Source organism: Coregonus clupeaformis, chromosome 1 (assembly GCF_020615455.1).
Source record: "Coregonus clupeaformis isolate EN_2021a chromosome 1, ASM2061545v1, whole genome shotgun sequence".
Taxonomy (NCBI): domain Eukaryota; kingdom Metazoa; phylum Chordata; class Actinopteri; order Salmoniformes; family Salmonidae; genus Coregonus; species Coregonus clupeaformis.
In genome coordinates this window covers 73,067,850-73,091,392 of record NC_059192.1, presented here as the reverse complement: position 1 = coordinate 73,091,392, position 23,543 = coordinate 73,067,850, and the positions used below count along the sequence as shown (strand labels likewise).

The following is a 23,543-nucleotide window of genomic DNA, read 5'->3' as shown; positions in this document are numbered from 1 at the left end:
TCTCTCTCTCTCTCACTCTCTCTCTCAGGTTTATGACTACTGGCTAGAAGACATGTATTTGAATCAGAGATTGGCCCTACCAGTCAACTCCAATCCTGCCATGGTCTTCCCAAAACAAAACTTTAGAGATCGCAAAGACTCCCTCAGGTATGTGAAAGACTCCCTCGGGTATGTGAAAGACTCCCTCAGGTATGTGAAAGACTCCCTCAGGTATGTGAAAGACTCCCTCAGGTATGTGAAAGACTCCCTCAGGTATGTGAAAAGACTAACTTTCTCAGTGTGAAATAAGAACTAAACAGCAATGCTTCATTCATTGAGGGGCTGATGCAGTCATTTTCTCAATCAGATTAGTGCTGGTTGACTGATAACCAGTTGAATTACACTTGAAAAGATGAAGTAATGTACATATTAATCTTGGCACCGAAAACCAAATTCAGCTACTCTAACGAGAGACTATGTACATTGAACTATGTAGTTACTTATTTAGATAGTTACTTATTTCGCATTTTCAAATTTTCTCATCCTGAATCCCTATACAACTAGAAACTGTCCAACTATATAATGGTAAATACAATATACAGAGTACAGTATTGTATTATACTGCCACATACAATGGTGCTGGTGCACTGCAATACATGGTTGTTATGCTTCCTGTCCTGTACTGTAAACCACACTTGGTGAGAGATTTACAACAATATTTTCAGCAGGCATAAACCAAACCAGATTTACAACAATGTTTTCAGCAGGCATAAACCAAACCAGATTTACAACAATATTTTCAGCAGGCATAAACCAAACCGGATTTACAACAATGTTTTCAGCAGGCATAAACCAAACCAGATTTACAACAATGTTTTCAGCGGGCATAAATCAAACCAGATTTACAACAATGTTTTCATCAGGCATAAACTAAACCAGATTTTACAACAATGTTTTCAGCAGGCATAAACCAAACCAGATTTACAACAATGTTTTCAGCAGGCATAAACCAAACCAGATTTACAACAATGCTTTCAGCAGGCATAAACCAAACCAGATTTACAACAATGTTTTCAGCAGGCATAAACCAAACCAGATTTACAACAATGTTTTCAGCAGGCATAAACCAAACCAGATTTACAACAATGTTTTCAGCAGGCATAAACCAAACCAGATTTACAACAATGTTTTCAGCAGGCATAAACCAAACCAGATTTTACAACAATGTTTTCAGCAGGTATAAACCAAACCAGATTTACAACAATGTTTTCAGCAGGCATAAACCAAACCAGATTTTACAACAATGTTTTCAGCAGGTATAAACCAAACCAGATTTACAAGCTGCAGTACATGGAGAGTATCAGTAGCCAGTCTGCATCATCTCTTCTCTACTTCTCTGCTGCTTATTAAATGAGCTGTGGTCTGCCCGCCTGACAGACAACACACACACACACACACACACACACACACGCGCACATACACACACATACACGCACACACACACACTCACAAACACACACACAAACACACAAGACCATCCAGATCCAGACTGTGTACTGTTACTCAACATTAGCTTTTGTCAGCTCCCAGTGAGCTAAGTGAAAACTCCCAGGACCTCCAGAACAGCCTCCTAATAGACCGACAGAGACTCTTATTAGATTGGGAGTGACAGATCCAAGCAGTCCGCTGAGACTGGTGGCCTGCCTAGCTGGCTGCCCTCCTCCTCCCCATCCACAGCCTCCATACAGGGGTGTGGTGGTGAATGTGTGTAAGTATCTGTATGTGTGTTTGTGCGTGTGTGTGTGTGTGTTTGTGGTGTAGCCCACTTTGTATATTGATCTGGGGTTTGAACACATTAACACTGAGACAAATGACAGAAAACACCAGGGCTGACGTGGCGCTGTGTTTTACTCCCTATCTAGATACACACACCGCCCACTATGCACATACACACACGTACACATGCACACACACACATCCACACACGCACGCACGCACACACGCACACACACACACACACAGGCACGCACGCACACACACACACACACACGCACACACACATACACACACACACGCACACACACACACGCACACACACACGCACGCGCACACAAACATCCACACACGCACACACACGCACGCACACACACGCACGCGCGCACACACACACACACACACACACACACACACACACACACACACACACACACACACACACACACACACACACACACACACAGACACAGCATAGCCCTGTAATCTAGAAGAAATGTGATTATAGCTCTCCAATGAGAGATGTGGGAGGGGGCTGTGGTGTGTCTTGCGTGCGTTTGAAGCATCATGAGCAGATGCAGATGGACAAACATACTTTTTAAAGTAACAGCCTATAACTGTTTGTCAATCAGTACATGTGGATATTTAAATGAGGAATGTGGATGATTAAATATCCACATGCAGAACAATTATATAGTTACAATTCAGTAATACATATACTGTATATATATGGAAAAAAGTGTATGAAGAAGAGTATATTGTAGAGTATATTGTAGAGTATATTGTAGAGTATATTGTAGCGTATAGTGTAGAGTATATTGTAGAGTATAGTGTAGAGTATATTGTAGAGTATAGTGTAGAGTATATTGTAGAGTATATTGTAGAGTATATTGTAGAGTATATTGTAGAGTGTATTGTAGAGTATAGTGTAGAGTAAAGTGTAGAGTATATTGTAGAGTATAGTGTAGAGTATAGTGTAGAGTATACTGTAGAGTATACTGTAGAGTATACTGTAGAGTATAGTGTATAGTATATTGTATAGTATAGTGTAGAGTATATTGTAGAGTATATTGTTAGAGTGTATTGTATATTGTAAATTGAAGAGTATATTTCAATAATGGATGTAATTAAATGACTCTACTGTTACATGTACACTTGGTATTGTGCCAGTCTTAATGATGTTGTGTGCTGTGTGCTGTGTGCTGTGTGTTGTGTGCTGTGTGTTGTGTGTTGTGTGCTGTGTGCTGTGTGCTGTGTGTTGTGTGCTGTGTGCTGTGTGCTGTGTGCTGTGTGCTGTGTGTTGTGTGTTGTGTGCTGTGTGTTGTGTGCTGTGTGCTGTGTGTTGTGTGCTGTGTGCTGTGTGCTGTGTGCTGTGTGTTGTGTGTTGTGTGCTGTGTGTTGTGTGCTGTGTGCTGTGTGCTGTGTGCTGTGTGCTGTGTGTTGTGTGCTGTGTGCTGTGTGCTGTGTGCTGTGTGTTGTGTGCTGTGTGCTGTGTGTTGTGTGTTGTGTGCTGTGTGCTGTGTGCTGTGTGCTGTGTGCTGTGTGTTGTGTGCTGTGTGTTGTGTGCTGTGTGCTGTGTGTTGTGTGCTGTGTGCTGTGTGCTGTGTGTTGAGTGTTGTGTGCTGTGTGCTGTGTGCTGTGTGATGTGTGTTGTGTGTTGTGTGTTGTGTGCTGTGTGCTGTGTGTTGTGTGCTGTGTGATGTGTGTTGTGTGTTGTGTGCTGTGTGCTGTGTGCTGTGTGATGTGTGTTGTGTGCTGTGTGTTGTGTGTTGTGTGCTGTGTGTTGTGTGCTGTGTGCTGTGTGCTGTGTGATGTGTGTTGTGTGTTGTGTGTTGTGTGCTGTGTGCTGTGTGCTGTGTGCTGTGTGCTGTGTGCTGTGTGTTGTGTGTTGTGTGTTGTGTGCTGTGTGCTGAATCAGTCTTTCTATTCTCCATCCTCTCAGATTCGCTGCTCACCTCATCACAGGAGTTCTGGAGTACAAGGAACATATTGACACGTGAGTGCCCTTAAATACAGTATGTCCACCTTATAACGCTTCTATTCTTTTCTATACTGTAGAAGGAGAGTATAAAGATCATCTATATTCTAGAATATAAAGGGGGAAAATAACACTTTTATCTATAAACAGAATATGCAGACAATCTACAACAGGGGTATTCAACTCTTACACTATGAGGTCCAGAGCCTGCTGGTTTTCTGTTCTACCTAATAACTAATTGCACACACCTGGTGTCCCAGGTCTAAATCAGTCCCCGATTAGAAGAGAGCAATGAAAAAATGCAGTGGAACTGGCTTCGAGGTCCAGAGTTGAGTTTGAAGGATCTAGAATATAAGTGGATAAAACGCCCCTGTAGAGCAGCTGAGGTTGTCTGAGGTCCCATGCCTCTGTGTCTCTGTGTGTTTCCTGGCCTGCTGCCTGACAGGCGGGCATTGCCGGTGGACTATTTATCATAAACATAAATAACACATACAAACAGAGTATACAGACCTCATCTAGAAAATTAAACAAACAAGTATTTATTTATTTATTTATACAGAAACAGAGTACACATACCATGTAGAATATAAATGTCCTCTCCAGAGCAGCTGAGGGTTGTCTGAGTCTCTGCGTCTGTGTGTCTCCTGGGCCTTGGGGTTTGACAGGCGGTCGTTGCCTGTGGACTTTGCTCGGGGCCAGCTGGCTGGGACCCCTCTGTGTATGAAGCAGTACTACCGTCTCTTCAACACATACCGTCTGCCCGGCCACAAGAGGGACACCCTCATCATCCACAAGACTGGGTCGACTGAGCAGGAGCATATCATCGTGGCATGCAAGAACCAGGTCAGAGAGAGACTAAGGGCTCGATTCAATCAGTAGCGGCGCGATTGAAATTTAAAGTACATTTTCTTTGTCACATGCTTCGTAAACAACAGGTGTGGACTAACAGTGAAATGCTTCCTTACAGGCCCTTCCCAACAATGCAGAGAGAAAATAAAATAGAGAAATAATAGAAAAGTAAAACACGTAATAATAAATAATAATAAATAATAAAAGTATTAATAAATACATAATGAGTAACTGTAACTTGGCTATATACACGGGGTACCAGTACTGAGTCCATGTGCAGGGATACGAGGTAATTGAGGTAGATATGTACATATAGGTAGGGATATAGTGACAGATAATAAAGAATAGCAGCAGCGTATGTGATGAGTCAAAAAATTTAGTGCAAAAAGGGTCAATGCAGATAGTCCTGGAAGCTATTTAGTTAACTATTTAAAGCTGCAATATACCTTTTGGGCGACCAAAAGAAATTCACATAAACATGTGAGTTATAGATCTGTCAATGTCATTGAAAGCAAGTCTAAGAAGCGGTAGATCTGTTCTATGTGCACTATTTCTATGCTTCCCGTTTTTGCGGACCAGACTTGGTGCATCGGTACCGCTTGCCGTGCGGTAGCAGAGAGAACAGTCTATGACTTGGGTGGTTGGAGTTTTTGACAATTTTTAGGGCCTTCCTCTGACACCGCCTGGTATATAGGTCCTGGATGGCAGGGAGCTCGGCCCCATTGATGTACTGGGCTGTACGCACTACCCTCTCTAGCGCCTTGCGGTCGGATGCCAAGCAGTTGCCATACCAAGCGGTGATGCAGCCAGTCAAGATGCTCTTAATGCTGCAGCTGTATAGCGTTTTGAGGATCTGAGGGCCCATGACAAAACTTTTCAGCCTCCTAAGGAGGAAGCGGCATTGTCGTGCCTTGTTAACGACTGTGTTGGTGTGTGTGGACCATGATAGATCCTTAGTGATGTGGACACAGAGGAACTTGAAGCTCTCGACCCGCTCTACTACAGCCCTGTCGATGTGAATGGGGGCGTTCTCGGCCCTCTATTTCCTGTCGTCCACGATCAGCTCCTTTGTCTTGCTGACGTTGAGGGAGCGTGTTGTTCTGGCACCACACTGCCAGATCTTTGACCTCCTCCCTATAGGCTGTCTCATCGTCATCGGTGATCAGGCCTACCACGTTGTGTCTTTGCCAAACTTAATGATGGGTGGTAGAGTTGTGCGCGACCATGCAGTCATGGGTGAGCAGGGAGTACAGGAGGGTACTAAACACGCATCCCTGGGGGGCCCCCGTGTTGAGGGTCAGCATGGCGGACGTGTTGTTGCCTACCCTCACCACCTTGGGGCGGCCCGTCAGAAAGTCCAGGATCCAGTTGCAGAAGGAGATGTTCAGTCCCAGGGTCTTAGCTTAGCGATACGTTTGGATGGCACTATGGTGTTGAACGCTGAGCTGTAGTCAATGAACAGCATTCTCACATAGGTGTTCCTCTTGTGGAGTGCAATAGAGATTGCGTCATCTGTGGATCTGTTGGGGCGGTATGCGAATTGGAGTGGGAGGGTGTCTGGGATGAGCCATGACCAGCCTTTCAAAGCATTTCATGGCTACAGAGGTGAGTGCTACGGGCGACAGTCATTTAGACAGGTTATCTTGGCATTCTTGGGCACAGGGACTATGGTGGTCTGCTTGAAACATGTAGGTATTAGAGACTGGGTCAGTGAAGGCATTTGCCAGCTGGTCAGCGTGTGCTCTGAGTACGCGTTCTGGTATTCCGTCTTACTCTGTGGCCTTGTGAATTTTAACCTGTTTAAAGGTCTTACTCACATCGGCTACGGAGAGTGTGATCACACAGTCATCTGGAACAGCTGGTGCTCTCATGCATGGTTCAGTGTTGCTTGCCTCGAAGCAAGCATACAAGGAATTTAGTTTGTCTGGTAGGCTTGCGTCACTAGGCAGCTCGCGGCTGGGTTTCCCTTTGTAATCCGTGATAGTTTGCTACAGTGCCTTGTAAAAGTATTCATCCCCCTTGGCGTTTTTCCTATTTTATTGCATTACAACCTGTAATTTAAATGGATTTTTATTTGGATTTCATGTAATGGACATACACAAAATAGTGAAATGTGAAATGAGTGAAATGAAAAAAATAACTTGTTTCAAAAAATTCAAAAGAATAAATAACAGAAAAGTGGTGCGTGCATATGTATTCACCCCCTTTGCTATGAAGCCCCTAAATAAGATCTGGTGGGACCAATTACCTTCAGAAGTCACATAATTAGTTAAATAAAGTCCACCTGTGTGCAATCTAAGTGTCACATGATCTGTCACATGATCTCAGTATATATACACATGTTCTGAAAGGCCCCAGAGTCTGCAACACCACTAAGCAACGGGCACCACCAAGCAAGCGGCACCATGAAGACCAAGGAGCTCTCCAAACAGGTCAGGGACAAAGTTGTGGAGAAGTACAGATCAGGGTTGGGTTATAAAAAAAATATCAGAAACTTTGAACATCCCACAGAGCACCATTAAAACCATTATAAAAAAATTGAAAGAATATGGCACCACAACAAACCTGCCAAGAGAGGGCCGCCCACCAAAACTCATGGACCAGGCAAGGAGGGCATTAATCAGAGAGGCAACAAAGAGACCAAAGATAACCCTGAAGGAGCTGCAAAGCTCCACAGCGGAGATTGGAGCATCTGTCCATAGGACCACTTTAAGCCGTACACTCCACAGAGCTGGGCTTTACGGAAGAGTGGCCAGAAAAAAAGGCATGTGGGAGACTCCCCAAACATATGGAAGAAGGTACTCTGGTCATCAAGGAAAACGCTATGTCTGGCGCAAACCCAACACCTCTCATCACCCCGAGAACACCATCCCCACAGTGAAGCATGGTGGTGGCAGCATCATGCTGTGGAGATGTTTTTCATCGGCAGGGACTGGGAAACTGTTCAGAATTGAAGGAATGATGGATGGCGCTAAAAACAGGGAAATTCTTGAGGGAAACCTGTTTCAATCTTCCAGCATGACAATGACCCTAAGCATACCGCTAAAGCAACACTCGAGTGGTTTAAGGGGAAACATTTAAATGTCTTGAAATGGCCTAGTCAAAGCCCAGACCTCAATCCAATTGAGAATCTGTGGTATGACTTAAAGATTGCTGTACACCAGCAGTACCGATCCAACTTGAATGAGCTGGAGTAGTTTTGCCTTGAAGAATGTGCAAAAATCCCAATGGCTAGATGTGCCAAGCTTATAGAGACATACCCCAAGAGACTTGCAGCTGTAATTGCTGCAAAAGGTGGCTCTACAACGTTTTGACTTTGGGAGGGTGAATAGTTATGCATGCTCAAGTTTTTTGTTTTTTTGTCTTATTTCTTGTTTGTTTCACAATAAACAATATTTTGCATCTTCAAAGTGGTAGGCATGTTGTGTAAATCAGATGATACAAACCCCCCAAAAATCTATTTTAATTCCAGGTTGTAAGGCAACAAAATAGGAAAAATGCCAAGGAGGGTGAATAATTTCGCAAGCCACTGTACAAGCTTGACAAAACTGTATTTGGGGAGTTTCTCCCATTCTTCTCTGCAGATCCTCTCAAGCTCTGTCAGGTTGGATGGGGAGCGTTGCTGCACAGCTATTTTCAGGTCTCTCCAGAGATGTTCAATCGGGTTCAAGTCCGGGCTCTGGATGGGCCCTTCAAGAGCATTCAGAGATTTGTCCCGAAGCCACTCCTGCGTTGTCTTGGCTGTGTGCTTAGGGTCGTTGTCCTGTTGGAAGGTGAACCTTCGCCCCAGTCTGAGGTCCTGAGCGCTCTGGGGCAGGTTTTCATCAAGGATCTCTCTGTACTTTGCTCCATTCATCTTTGCCAAAATCCTGACTAGTCTCCCAGTTCCTGCCGCTGAAAAACATCCCCACAGCATGATGCTGCCACCACCATGCTTCACAGTAGGGATGGTGCCTGGTTTCCTCCAGATGTGACACTTGGCATTCAGGCCAAAGAGTTCAATCTTGGTTTCATCAGACCAGAGAATCTTATTTCTCATGGTCTGAGAATACTTTGGGTGCCTTTTGGCAAACTCAAAGCGGGCGGCCAGCTCTAGGAAGAGTATTGGTGGTTCCAAACTTCTTCCATTTAAGAATGATGGAGGCCACTGTGTTCTTGGGGACCTTCAATGCTGCAGAAAGATTTTGGTACCCTTCCCTAGATCTGTGTCTCGACACAATCCTGTCTCGGAGCTCTACTGACAATTCCTTCGACCTCATGGCTTGATTTTTGCTCTTACATGCACTGTCAACTGTGGGACCTTATATAGACAGGCGTGTGCCTTTCCAAATAATATAATATGCCATTTAGCAGACGCTTTTATCCAAAGCGACTTACAGTCATGTGTGCATACAAATCATGTCCAATCAATTGAATTTACCACAGGTGGACTCCAATCAAGTTGTAGAAACATCTCAAGGATGAGCAATGGAAACAGGATGCACCTGAGCTCAATTTCAAGTCTCATAGCAAAGGATCTGAATACTTATGTAAATAAGTAATTTCTGTTTTTATTTGTATATAAATTAGCAAACATTTCTAAAAACCTGTTTTCGCTTTGTAATTATAGGGTATTGTGTGTAAATTGCTGAGGATCTTTATTGATTTAATACATTTTAGAATAAGGCTGTAACGTAACGAAATTTGGAAAAAGTCAAGGGGTCTGAATACTTTCTGAAGGCACTGTATATCATATATGACATGGTTCAAAGTTCATATACGGAAAACGTCAGAAACGTCAAAATAAACAATAAACAATGTGAAGACCGTCAAAGTAATCGTGACTATGAGGGCGGGAGGCCGAGAGTTACATTTTACAATTATCTCACTCACACCACACGAAAAGGCTGAAAGTGAGGCGGAGGAAGAGAGAGTCCCTTCCATACCTGGAGATGGTTTCAGGAACTATCAATCAGTGGCACATATTAAGAAGCCATCCCTGTGGAGAAACAGAAGATTAAACTAAATTACTGATTGAATCTGCCATTTTGTCTGAGAGCCTCCTTGAGTCACATGGACAATTGATCGCGGCACAGGATTCATATTTTCAGGCTGCGTCCCAAATGCCACTTTATTCCCTATGTAATGCAATACTTTTGACCAGGACCCATAGGACTTTAGTTAGCCAGCTACCGTATGGACCGATGCACAGCAGGACTTTAGTTAGCCAGCTACAGTATGGACCGATGCACAGCAGGACTTTAGTTAGCCAGCTACAGTATGGACCGATGCACAGCAGGACTTTAGTTAGCCAGCTACAGTATGGACCGATGCACAGCAGGACTTTTGTTAGCCAGCTACAGTATGGACCGATGCACAGCAGGACTTTAGTTAGCCAGCTACAGTATGGACCGATGTACAGCAGGACTTTAGTTAGCCAGCTACAGTATGGACCGATGCACAGCAGGACTTTAGTTAGCCAGCTACAGTATGGACCGATGCACAGCAGGACTTTAGTTAGCCAGCTACAGTATGGACCGATGCACAGCAGGACTTTAGTTAGCCAGCTACAGTATGGACCGATGCACAGCAGGACTTTAGTTAGCCAGCTACAGTATGGACCGATGTACAGCAGGACTTTAGTTAGTCAGCTACAGTATGGACCGATGCACAGCAGGACTTTAGTTAGCCAGCTACAGTATGGACCGATGTACAGCAGGACTTTAGTTAGCCAGCTACAGTATGGACCGATGCACAGCAGGACTTTAGTTAGCCAGCTACAGTATGGACCGATGCACAGCAGGACTTTAGTTAGCCAGCTACAGTATGGACCGATGCACAGCAGGACTTTAGTTAGCCAGCTACAGTATGGACCGATGCACAGCAGGACTTTAGTTAGCCAGCTACAGTATGGACCGATGCACAGCAGGACTTTAGTTAGCCAGCTACAGTATGGACCGATGCACAGCAGGACTTTAGTTAGCCAGCTACAGTATGGACCGATGCACAGCAGGACTTTAGTTAGCCAGCTACAGTATGGACCGATGCACAGCAGGACTTTAGTTAGCCAGCTACAGTATGGACCGATGCACAGCAGGACTTTAGTTAGCCAGCTACAGTATGGACCGATGCACAGCAGGACTTTAGTTAGCCAGCTACAGTATGGACCGATGCACAGCAGGACTTTAGTTAGCCAGCTACAGTATGGACCGATGCACAGCAGGACTTTAGTTAGCCAGCTACAGTATGGACCGATGCACAGCAGGACTTTAGTTAGCCAGCTACAGTATGGACCGATGCACAGCAGGACTTTAGTTAGCCAGCTACAGTATGGACCGATGCACAGCAGGACTTTAGTTAGCCAGCTACAGTATGGACCGATGCACAGCAGGACTTTAGTTAGCCAGCTACAGTATGGACCGATGCACAGCAGGACTTTAGTTAGCCAGCTACAGTATGGACCGATGCACAGCAGGACTTTAGTTAGCCAGCTACAGTATGGACCGATGCACAGCAGGACTTTAGTTAGCCAGCTACAGTATGGACCGATGCACAGCAGGACTTTAGTTAGCCAGCTACAGTATGGACCGATGCACAGCAGGACTTTAGTTAGCCAGCTACAGTATGGACCGATGCACAGCAGGACTTTAGTTAGCCAGCTACAGTATGGACCGATGCACAGCAGGACTTTAGTTAGCCAGCTACAGTATGGACCGATGCACAGCAGGACTTTAGTTAGCCAGCTACAGTATGGACCGATGCACAGCAGGACTTTAGTTAGCCAGCTACAGTATGGACCGATGCACAGCAGGACTTTAGTTAGCCAGCTACAGTATGGACCGATGCACAGCAGGACTTTAGTTAGCCAGCTACAGTATGGACCGATGCACAGCAGGACTTTAGTTAGCCAGCTACAGTATGGACCGATGCACAGCAGGACTTTAGTTAGCCAGCTACAGTATGGACCGATGCACAGCAGGACTTTAGTTAGCCAGCTACAGTATGGACCGATGCACAGCAGGACTTTAGTTAGCCAGCTACAGTATGGACCGATGCACAGCAGGACTTTAGTTAGCCAGCTACAGTATGGACCGATGCACAGCAGGACTTTAGTTAGCCAGCTACAGTATGGACCGATGCACAGCAGGACTTTAGTTAGCCAGCTACAGTATGGACCGATGCACAGCAGGACTTTAGTTAGCCAGCTACAGTATGGACCGATGCACAGCAGGACTTTAGTTAGCCAGCTACAGTATGGACCGATGCACAGCAGGACTTTAGTTAGCCAGCTACAGTATGGACCGATGCACAGCAGGACTTTAGTTAGCCAGCTACAGTATGGACCGATGCACAGCAGGACTTTAGTTAGCCAGCTACAGTATGGACCGATGCACAGCAGGACTTTAGTTAGCCAGCTACAGTATGGACCGATGCACAGCAGGACTTTAGTTAGCCAGCTACAGTATGGACCGATGCACAGCAGGACTTTAGTTAGCCAGCTACAGTATGGACCGATGCACAGCAGGACTTTAGTTAGCCAGCTTACAGTATGGACCGATGCACAGCAGGACTTTTAGTTAGCCAGCTACAGTATGGACCGATGCACAGCAGGACTTTAGTTAGCCAGCTACAGTATGGACCGATGCACAGCAGGACTTTAGTTAGCCAGCTACAGTATGGACCGATGCACAGCAGGACTTTAGTTAGCCAGCTACAGTATGGACCGATGCACAGCAGGACTTTAGTTAGCCAGCTACAGTATGGACCGATGCACAGCAGGTGGTGCAGTGTTTCGTTAACCTCTTCCTCTCTGACTTGACCTTCGTTAACCAACAAGGGCTATTGGGTTCTAATGACTGATGTGTTTTCATTAGCAGGTTTTATTTTCTAACAGCCTATTGAACCAATGTATCTGTTTGAGTGATACATTGCTACATTTAATTGCTCCTTGGAGGAAAGGCTTTAAGATTTTGTAATACCAGTCATCTATTATGAGGTCCTATAATAAACCACATCAAATCAGATGTATGTTTTAACCTGTAAATATTCGAACACAATTTAATGTTCATGACAAATTTCCCCTCGGGGACAATAAAATAAATCCTAAAAATGTTGTTTTTCCTCTTCTCAGTTCTTTGTGTTGGACCTAGTGGTAAACAAGAAAAAGCTGAAAGAAATGGACATCTTAACCCAGTTGGAGAAGATAGTGAAGATGGCGGAGAACTCAGAGGAGAGACAGCCTCCGTTTGGTCTGCTGACGTCTGATGGAAGAACAGAATGGGCCCAAGCTAGAGACGTGCTCATCAAAGGTTTCACTTCAGACATCTTTCAGTCTACATTATATCATAACTATAATAATAACACAAATATCAAGTAATAATATCATCATAGTAATAACTTGAAATAAATCATGGCAAGACTATGAAAACACATCTATTTGCATAAACTAACCTAGTCTCCTTCCTTCCTTCCTTCCTTCCTTCCTTCCTTCCTTCCTTCCTTCCTTCCTTCCTTCCTTCCTTCCTTCCTTCCTTCCTTCCTTCCTTCCTTCCTTCCTTCCTTCCTTCCTTCCTTCCTTCCTTCCATCCCTCCCGCCCTCCCTCAGATTCAGTAAACAGAGAGTCGTTGGCTGTGATCGAGAAGTGTCTGTGTGTGGTGTGTCTGGACGACCCCAGTGGGATGGAGGTTGGGGATACCAGCCGAGCCCTGCTGATGCTCCATGGAGGAGGCCATGAGAAGATGGGGGCGAACCGCTGGTATGACAAGCCAATGCAGGTAGGGCCATGCCAATGGCACTACGACCCTCGGCCCGTATTCATAAAGTGTCTCAGAATACGAGTGCTGATCTAGGATCAGTTTTGCCTTTTACAGAAGACAATACAGAAGAAGATAATATGGACGGGATTGACCTGATCCTAGCTCCGCACTCCTACTCCAAGATGCTTTATAAATACAGGCCCTGAGCCCATGCAATGGAATAGAAAGAAATGTAGAAGGTTACATGCAGGATGTGTAACCCTTCTCTATTTCAGTTTGTTGTAGGGGAGGACGGAGTCTGCGGAACGGTGTGCGAGCACTCACCCTTCGAGGGGATCGTTCTGGTGGCGTGTACTGAATACCTGATGAAATTTATGTAAGCAAAGGAACCAAACATGAATGCATCCATATGGTGGTAAATCTATGTGGAGTTGACAAACTGGTATCCCCCAAGGTTCTATTGTGGGTTCTGTGCAATATAGTTAACAGCCAGTTTATGACATTAAATCTTAAATCAGATCTTTCACATTTACAGCGAATGTATTATTTGAGGTCTGTCATAAAGCAGCACGCTGTTGATTAATAATAAATGATTCTAAATAATAATACATGATTCTAAGGAAGTCATGCGATGTGCTCTCTCCACAGGACTGGAAGTCCCTCCAAGATGGGGAGGGCCACCAGCATGTTGGAACTTCCTACTCCTGCCAGACTGCTCTGGAAGACCACACCCCACACCAATGGCCTCCTGAAGGCCTCTGCTGAGAGACTACAGAGGTAAGACACACACATGCATGGAAGCACACACACACACACACACACACATACACACACACACACACACACACACAGACACCCTTAATCTTACCCCCTCACCACAATAACCACTGCATTTTGAATCAAAACGTTGTTTTATATTTATCAATGTTTTCTATTCCTCAGGCTGGTTAGAGATCTGGACATGGATGTGCACAAGTTTGAGGTCTATGGAAAAGAATTCATCAAGAAACAGAAGATGAGCCCAGATGCATACATACAGGTGGCTCTACAACTGGCATTCTACAGGTAAGGTACACCTGTATGAGATGTATCAAAAAGGACATGTGGTTGGTTGTTTTGACAAATTAAGACTTATTATACTGTATCAGCACACTATTCATTTTAATACATTGTTTGCTAATTAATTACAGTCATTTTAATACAACAAAAACCTAAAGTAGCTTTGTTTCGTTGGTCACACATAAAGTGAATGTAAGGACATGACTCCATTGATATACAGTAATTATATATTTTTCAGATGCAATGGAAGGCTGGTGTCCACTTATGAAAGTGCGTCTATCCGTCGCTTCCATGAGGGGCGGGTGGACAACATCCGCTCAGCTACCTCCGAGGCTCTGGCCTTTGTGAAGGCCATGACGGACGAGAAGGCCTCTCTCTCTGTGAGTCATTTTTCTTACTTAGACCCCCAATTACTGGGCTACTCCCATTATACTGTTCATCATGTCCTCTTAACTGGTGCCATCGCCTCCCTCCCACCAGAGTCGAGAGTCCGTCATTCCAGCCACAAACACACCAGCCAGCACGGATGAATGCACAGAAGCACGCACACACACACACACACACACACACACACACACACACACACACACACACACACACACACACACACACACAAAAGCAGCTGATCTCTCTACAGATTTCAAGCACGATCTCTCATATGAACCCTTGTCTCCTCTCATAACATGTTCAAGGTGGAGTAATCATATTTAGCTCATAAGACTTAATGTAATTATTTATTGTGATCTTGTTTGTATTCAATTTTACAGGATTCAGAAAAGATGAAACGATTGTTGGATGCAATTAACGCCCAGACAAATTACACAATCGCAGTAAGTGCAAAATTTGAATAAACTGTCCACTGTATAAGTCCATTTGATAAAGAGAAACATCTAATTTAAGGCCTAAATTCAATCAGATCAAGCATTAACCAGCGATAGCTGATGTTTTGGCGGTGTTGGAGGTGGAACGGCGTTGTAGCTGTCAAATCGGAGCAGCTGCTCTTGTGATCATTGTCACGAAGCCACACCCGCCCCACTCGCGTTAAAAGTTCAGAACGAGAGAGTGTAGCTTATATAGAAATAATGACGCTCAAATTGAAAATCATTAAACTAAATAATAAGGATTTTTATCATCCTAATAGAGGTGTAGATTACATCTCACATTCCAGTCTTCAAACTTGTAAAGAAGGCTGCATGGGATTTCTCTTAATGCGACTCTATGCAGCCAGTGGCAATGTCCGCTTTAGGTATAATGCCGGTAGCCACTTGTTTATTTGACAGCTCTAACGCAGTTCCACCTACGACACCGTTAAAAGCTATGCAGATGTCGGCTAAAGCAGATCTGATTGAATTGGGCCCTAACTAGCTTAAATACATGGTGCTCTAAAGGTTTTTGGTGTTTCACAGGCTATTAAAGGGTTGGGAATAGACAATCACCTTCTAGGACTCAGAGAGATCTCACAAGAGCTCAAGATGGAGAGGCCGGAGATCTTCACAGATGAAACTTATGTGGCCAGTAACCAGTTCATTCTCTCCACCAGTCAGGTATACCCTCTAGTCATCGCTTTGCTATGTGGCTATTTCTAGTGCAACCATAATACATCCTATATAGTATGTGGAATTTAGCAGACGCTTTTATCCAAAGTCAAGCATGCATACATCTAATCTTAGTATTTGACAAGCAGCTAGAAGACAAGAACATTATTTCAACCAATTGTGTTATAATTGTTTATTACGTATATATAAATAATCTATGAAGTAATCAGTAACAGTTTATATAACTACTTATAAATCCCTAGTTAAAGAATACCTGAGTAGATGGCAGTGGCGATTTTAGCAACATCCGCACCGAGCTAAAGGCTACAACTGCCGCTTTCAAGGAGCGAGACACTAATCTGGACGCTTATAAGAAATCCCGCTATGCCCTCAGATGAACCATCAAACAGGCAAAGCGTCAATACAGGACTAAGATTGAATCCTACTACACTGGCTCTAATGCACGTCGGATGTGGCAGGGCTTGCAAACTATTACGGACTACAAAGGAAAACCCAGCCGCAAGCTGCCCAGCGACGCGAGCCTACCAGACGGGCTGCATGCCTTTTATGCTTTGAGGCAAGCAACACTGAAGCATGCATGAGAGCACCAGCTGTTCTGGACGACTGTGTGATCACGCTCTCCGTAGACAATGTGAGCAAGACCTTTAAACAGGTCAACATTCACAAGTCCGCAGGGCCAGACAGATTACCAGGACGTGTACTCAGAGCATGCGCGGACCAACTGGCAAGTGTCTTCACTGACATTTTCAACCTCTCCTTGACCGAGTCTGTAATACCTACATGTTTCAAGCAGACCACCATAGTCCCTGTGCCCAAGAACGCTAAGGTAACCTGCCTAAATGACTACCGCCCTGTAGCACTCACGTCGGTGGCCATGAAGTGCTTTGAAAGGCTACTCATGGCTCACATCAACACCATCATCCTGGAAACCCTGGACCCACTCCAATTCGCATACTGCCCCAACAGATCCACACAGATGACGCAATCTCAATTGCACTCCACACTGACCTTTCCCACCTGGGCAAAAGGAACACCTATGTGAGAATGCTGTTCATTGACTATAGCTTAGCGTTCAACACCATAGTGCCCACAAAGCTCATCATAAGCTAAGGACCCTGGGACTAAACACCTCCCTCTTCAACTGGATCCTGGACTTCCTGACGGGCCACCCCCAAGTGGTAAGGCTAGGCAACAGCACATCTGCCACGCTGATCCTCAACACGGGGGCCCCTCAGGGGTGTGTGCTTAGTCCCCTCCTGTACTCCCTGTTCACCCACGACTGCGTGGCCAGGCATGGCTCCAACACCATCATTAAGTTTGCTGACGACACAACAGTGGTAGGCCTGACCCCCCACACTGCTGCTACTCACTGTTTATTATCTATGCCTAGTCACTTTACCCCTACCTACATATACAAATTACCTCAACTACCTCAACTACCCCCGCACATTGCCTCGGTACCGGTACCCCCTGTATATAGGCTCGTTGTTGTTATTTTATTGTGTTACTTTTTTCAAACTTTAGGTTATTTAGTAAATATTTTCATAACTCTATTTTCTTAAAACTGAATTGTTGATTAAGCATTTCACGGTAAGGTCTACACCTGTTGTATTCGGCGCATGTGACAAATACAATTTCATTTTATTTTATTTTATTTTGCATGTAAATCTTGGTAGGGTAAACTCCAAAAAAATAATTGGGATGCATGCCAGCAAAGCCGCTACACAACACAACACAACACAACACAACACTAAACAATACATTAATTGCACTATAACGGTGACAAACGGTGCCCACAAACTGTTAGGGCCTACATAAAGCTGTCCCAACAGCAGAGCTTTCTTTTCAGCACCATGGAGTGAATCCTTACCACCGCTACACCTGGCTATCAGTGGAGCCTTGTCTGGCAGCAAAAAAGTTCATTCAGCTTCATTTACTGACTTGCTTAAACAAATGTGGTGTCTAATGACAATTGAGATGTATGAACTATGGCATAAGGGAGCGATGAGCGGATAAGAGGCAATCCGTAATTTAGATTAAAAAAGACATTAATGAGCAAGCTAAGACGGACGTAGTCAATATAACTATTTGTTTAGCACTTTTGAAATGTACAGTGACAGAATTCAGAACATAAAGGGGGCATATAAGCAGACAATGAAAGCTCGTACAATATTTGATTATGACATTTCTCTAAAACATGTGCACCACCAAGTCAGAACAGTAGGCTAAGTTATGAGGGGGAAAGGGACCAAATTATTAGGGTGAGGCACATGGGCTACTAACAGCTTACTACACAACATACACTTAGTATTACTTTTTTAGCTACAGTATACATATCTCCCTGGCATATTACATCATTTATGCAGCAGCATACAATAAATTTTTTGCACCGTTGTGCTGTGCTCACTTGAACAGGAAGGTGGCGCGGCGGTCAATCTTGTGGGCAAATGTCATTTTAGAATTCTCTGGATTTATGGTGCTTTCAAGACAACTGGGAGCTAGACAAAAAACAAGGTCGAATCATGACGGCAGTGATCTTCAGGTCGGTGCTCTAGAAAGAGGCCAGAGTTCCCGACTTGGAATTCTGAGTTGGATGACCGTTCAAAACGTATTTTCCCAGTCAGAACTCGTTTTTTTCACTGAAGTCTGAGATGTCCAAGTTCCGAGTTTCCAGCTGTTTTGAACGTGGCAGAAGTCATGCTGGATTGACAGCATGGCCAATGTATTCAACCTTTTCTGGTCCATGGTGTTGCATGTGAATGTTGATCCTTTTAAGCTTGGAAAAGAGACACTTAAACCCAGACTTGGACCACACACCTTCTCCACTGAATAGCAGGCTAGTGATTGCTTTGCAATGCTTGCAGTTAGCCACTGATTCCTTCCAAACCACACATAGTTGAATTTGTATTTTCCAATTTATTGTGTAATGTTTATGTCCAATGGCCGATGAGCCTAAGATTGACATTTGATCTATAATTTATCTTCATATGACAAGGTTTGAAAAGGATTTGCCAGTAGATTGTTGACTTGATTCATGATGATGACTGCTTGTCTAGCTTGCTACCTAAGATTTTGAAAGTATGATGTTGACATGATCAGTCCAATCAAAGCTACGGTAGAGGCTTATAGATATAACGTGATTTGACGTCATTTTATCTGTGGCCAATGACCTTGAGCCTTCTTGGATGGGCACTTCTAATGTAACTCTATGACTGCACCCAAGGGGCTTGAATTTTCAAGCTCTCCCTGTAGATTTTGTGGTGACGTAGTTTCCCCATGAGTGACAGAACATTGAGCCAATCACGGCGCAACTAGAGAACATTACCAACCCCTACACTCTGTATGGTCCGTTGGCTGCCCCTCCACCACAGAAAGCACTGAGCTAGGCTGAAACACCTGCATTTTGGAGCTGCCTTACTCAAGAAAGCAAAAAAGAGACCATGTTTGAATGCGGCTTTATTAACCCAATTACATTGTTTGCAAACTGATATGTGACACGTATTAATGTCAAAACAACCTGCAGGTAGACTGGGGCAGGTAGATGGGTATTAACTGGTGTACATCCTCCTCAGGTCCCTACCACAGTGGAGATGTTCTGCTGCTATGGCCCGGTGGTTCCTAATGGGTATGGGTGCTGCTACAACCCCCAGTCAGACCACCTCCTCTTCAGCGTGACCAGCTTCCACGGTAGCACCGAGACCTGCTCGGCCGTGTTCATCAAGGCTCTGGACGAGGGCCTCGTAGAGATGAAGGATCTGTGCAAGAAGAGTAATAAGCCTCAGAGCAGTGCTGCTCCTGCTGCCTCGAAGGTGGTTGAGAAAAGCCAAGGAGCAGGCAGCAAGCCTCCAAGCACACTTCAGAAAACAGAGAAGTAAGTCATACCAATGTAGCTTTACGGTGTCCATATTACGACAGCTTCAGAGTCACACTCAACTTCCGACACGTTCCGGTATGTCGTAAAAGGAGTGTTAACTAGTTGTCCTGTGTGTATTTTCGTGTTTGTGCAATCAGGTTTTTGTTTTACGACTTTATCTCTCGATTCAATCAGAAAATATGAAGCCTTAACTATGTAACTATGAACATAAAACTAAGAGTAAATAATTTAGCTATAATGATTACAAAGAATTAAACATAGAAGAAAACATATAGATGTAGATAGACGTAGAAACGATGATGTAGACTCTCATTCATCATTGACACTGTGTGGGAGTCTAGACAGAGCAGAGCTATCTGGTCTACTAATAGGAAACTAAAGCCATGCCTGCTATTTCAGCACTGTAGTGACGGACAGCTCCTCTTCACCGAGAGGATGAATGAACTAGCTCCTAAATGATCTCAGTGTATGTACGCTCAACATATATTCATCAGCTTTATCGAAACAACTCCTAAATATATACCGGAATATACCATTATTATTCACATTTGTCATGCAAACATTCATCATATTGTAACTAATGGGATTCAAGTAAACTAGGTTCAAGATCGTCAAGGACGTTGGCAAAAAGGGATTTCTATCAAGTAAAGTCTAAAGGATGACAGGCACTTTAATGTTCTATATTTTTTACTTACATTTGTAAAGAAATCATATAAAATACATGATATGTGAAGAATAACAGGAGCGCATTGCTTGAGAAAAAAAAGACTTAAATGATTCTCAATTCAGTAGCAACAGTTGCTATGTATCAGTATCTTTGTACTGTGAACCATATTTGTCATGTCCTGTGCGTGTGACGCAATAGTTTGAGTAATGAAAAAGTCAGTGTCACCTTCTGCATCAGTTCAGTAGGATGAACTGAGCTTTGCTCACTAAGTGGTGATAATGTAACGTGAATCATGATGTGTATGTTTCTACAGTAGACTAGAAGTAGTGTAGAAACATTACGAATAAAATACAGTCATGCGAGGGTATACTGTGCAATAATAAAATAGCTTACGCAGCAAGGCTTGCACATGCAATTCATATGAAATCTATTCATTATCTTAGCTATTTTTGGTACTCAGCAATATTTTGGTCACAGTAGAATGTAGAACGTATTAGAACGTAGAATACAGTAATGTCCTCTTGTGTGTAATAGAGAAGTGTCTTATTGTAACAATCAAAACCCTGCATGTTTTTGATGATGATCTCATGTTCAAAACCTGTCAGTTTGTCCTTGTAAATGTTTAATTGTGATCACAAATATCAAAGTCAAGAGTGTTTAAATGTTAATTGTTGCTGTTACATGTTATTGTTGTTTTGTGTTAATCATGTATTTTGCTGGGCATTTGAATGTTAACCAGGTGACAGTGAAAGTCTTTTATCAGTCGTTTTCTGACTATATACCTCACATAGTCACCCCTCCCCTCCCTTCACTCTCTATTTCCCTATGCATGCACAATTAGGAAAAAAAGTATTAGAAATGCACGTTAAGTGCACTTAAAACAACTTACAAATCTATTCAGAAATGTCTACTTGTTGTTGAAAAGCAGGGATTGGTAAAAATAACGTCAAATGTTGTACCTGTATATGAGTCCATGCAAAACATAAACATATTTGCCTTGAACTTTAGACTGATGTGCTTACACTACAGTATTTCTAGATGTATTTCCATAGGCATAGGTAGTAGAGATTGTGTGCAGGATTCAGTTTTGTCTCATACCGTTTCATCAAGTGGATGTGGTGATTCTGTGGAAGAATGTTTGTTACCTGTTTGTGTGACGTATGCAAATGAATAGGAATGTAGTAGTGGTGTTGATATGCTGGTTTTTGAGTTTCTTATTTTGAATGCTTCCCAAATGGCACCCTTTTCCTTTTATAGTGCACTACTTTTGACCAGGGTCCATAGGGCTTTGCTCAAAAGTAGTGCACTATATAGGGAATAGGGTGCCATTTGGGATGCATGCTTTCTCTATAAATTGATAATGGTCTAACGTGTGGTTCCACTCATATTATGGAATCTAAGGTATTTATTCAATCAGTAGCGCAGAGGATCAGCCTTATAGCTTGATTCACATTTAAAGGCAATATTTCCCCTATTCACGATAAACACTGCATGTGTTGGCTCAATCGGAAATAAACTTTACATTTCAATCACGCTGAAATGCATATCTTCAGCGCTACGGATTGAATCGAGCCCTAATTCCATGTTCATGTTATCGTTAGTGATAGAGAGAGTACTGTAGTTTGTGCTGTATCAATTGTATTTATTTGATAGTCAATTGAATGTTCAGTGAATGCATACAAATCTAGTAAAACATTGAAAAGCGTATTTATTTTTGTAGTTAAATACATACATTTATTTTCATCAAAAAATCAATATGATATCCACACTTGAATTGTATTACAGATATTTATGAGAATATATTGTAACCTTGTGCTGTGTAGAGAATACTGCGATAAATAATATTTATGTCCGGAAATAAAATGGATTCCAAAATATCACATGTGGCTAACTTCTCCTTGGAATAACACACTCAATTCCTAGGTCAATCCTCAGATGTGAATGGGGGTGCAAGAGAGCGGATGTATCCCAAATGGCACCCTATTCGCTACATAATGCTCTACTAACATGAAAGTACTGCACTCTATAGGGAATAGGGTGCCATTTGGGACACACCCAGACACAATCTGTTAAATATAAAGTATATGGGAGTAGCCTACAGTATACTGTAGTAAGTCTCTCTAATGAACATCTAGGTGTCAACTGCCACAATAATTAGAGGTATAACAACCAGCCTGTTTTGCCTGAGTCAATATGTGTGTATTATAAGGCCACATCTCTAACCCATAGAAATGTAAAAACTAAAATGGAGATCATTCATGGGTATATTAAAAATGGCCGCTGGTCCACCCATCACAGAACATAGACTTGAATGGGTATCTCCATACTACTTTTTCAATTTCAATGTCTAACCCACTCTATAGACGGGTTGGTTGTTTAGCCACAAAACCTACGCGTGCGCAACTATGGGGCAAAACAGACAGGGTTGGCTTAGATTGTTGACAACATGTAAACTATATTTAGACTCCAAATGTTTATTGAAAACATAAGTACATTTGCACAATGAGCACTTGTTGTCTCTCAAATACATTGTTACAGTTGTTGGTTACTTAGCTAACCAATTTTAGTGATGTTAGCATTGACATGAAATCCGTCAAAACACCTCAAAACAAGACATGGTATAAAGAACAAGATAAACAAGCTGAAACAAGCCACCTACGATTCCCCACATGGCAGCTTCTTGTCATTGCTGCTAGCAATCTGATCGTTCAGAATCATAACAATTTGCGGCTTGCGGCCACATCGATGCGCGCTTCATTTTCGTGACGTTGTCAGCCAACCTGTCTATACAGCAGATGGCTTGGTTCCACTGGCATCTGATTGGGTCTACATTGTTTTATGTGAGAGAGATACACACACTATGAAACTGTACCTCACATTAGCACAACAGACAGGAACCCTATGAGCTCTGGAGATTTCCAGAGAATGATCTAGGTTGATACAATATATGACAATATTTCCCAACTCCGCTCCTCGAGTACCCCGAACAGCACACATTTTTGTTGTAGTACATATTTTTGTTGTGGCCCCGGACAAGCACACCTGATTTGATGATCAGTTGACAGGTAGAAT

The 23,543-nt window shown here is 43.3% G+C and overlaps 1 protein-coding gene across 2 annotated transcripts in view; it reads left to right on the top strand.

The window, feature by feature from the left end:
- LOC121576447 (choline O-acetyltransferase) overlaps positions 1 to 22,351 on the top strand; it is a 28,555-nt gene extending 6,204 nt beyond the window's left edge. For both annotated transcript variants that reach the window (XM_041889599.2, XM_041889607.2), the window contains 12 exons: positions 29 to 147; positions 3,695 to 3,748; positions 4,396 to 4,573; positions 12,690 to 12,867; positions 13,164 to 13,333; positions 13,591 to 13,691; positions 13,964 to 14,092; positions 14,258 to 14,380; positions 14,613 to 14,754; positions 15,142 to 15,204; positions 15,781 to 15,918; positions 19,503 to 22,351. In XM_041889599.2, coding sequence (XP_041745533.2) covers positions 29 to 147; positions 3,695 to 3,748; positions 4,396 to 4,573; positions 12,690 to 12,867; positions 13,164 to 13,333; positions 13,591 to 13,691; positions 13,964 to 14,092; positions 14,258 to 14,380; positions 14,613 to 14,754; positions 15,142 to 15,204; positions 15,781 to 15,918; positions 19,503 to 19,805 — 1,698 coding nt within the window. In that variant the 3' untranslated portion in view covers positions 19,806 to 22,351. The remainder of the gene's footprint in view (positions 1 to 28; positions 148 to 3,694; positions 3,749 to 4,395; positions 4,574 to 12,689; positions 12,868 to 13,163; positions 13,334 to 13,590; positions 13,692 to 13,963; positions 14,093 to 14,257; positions 14,381 to 14,612; positions 14,755 to 15,141; positions 15,205 to 15,780; positions 15,919 to 19,502) is intronic.
- The last annotated feature ends 1,192 nt before the right edge of the window (positions 22,352 to 23,543 follow it).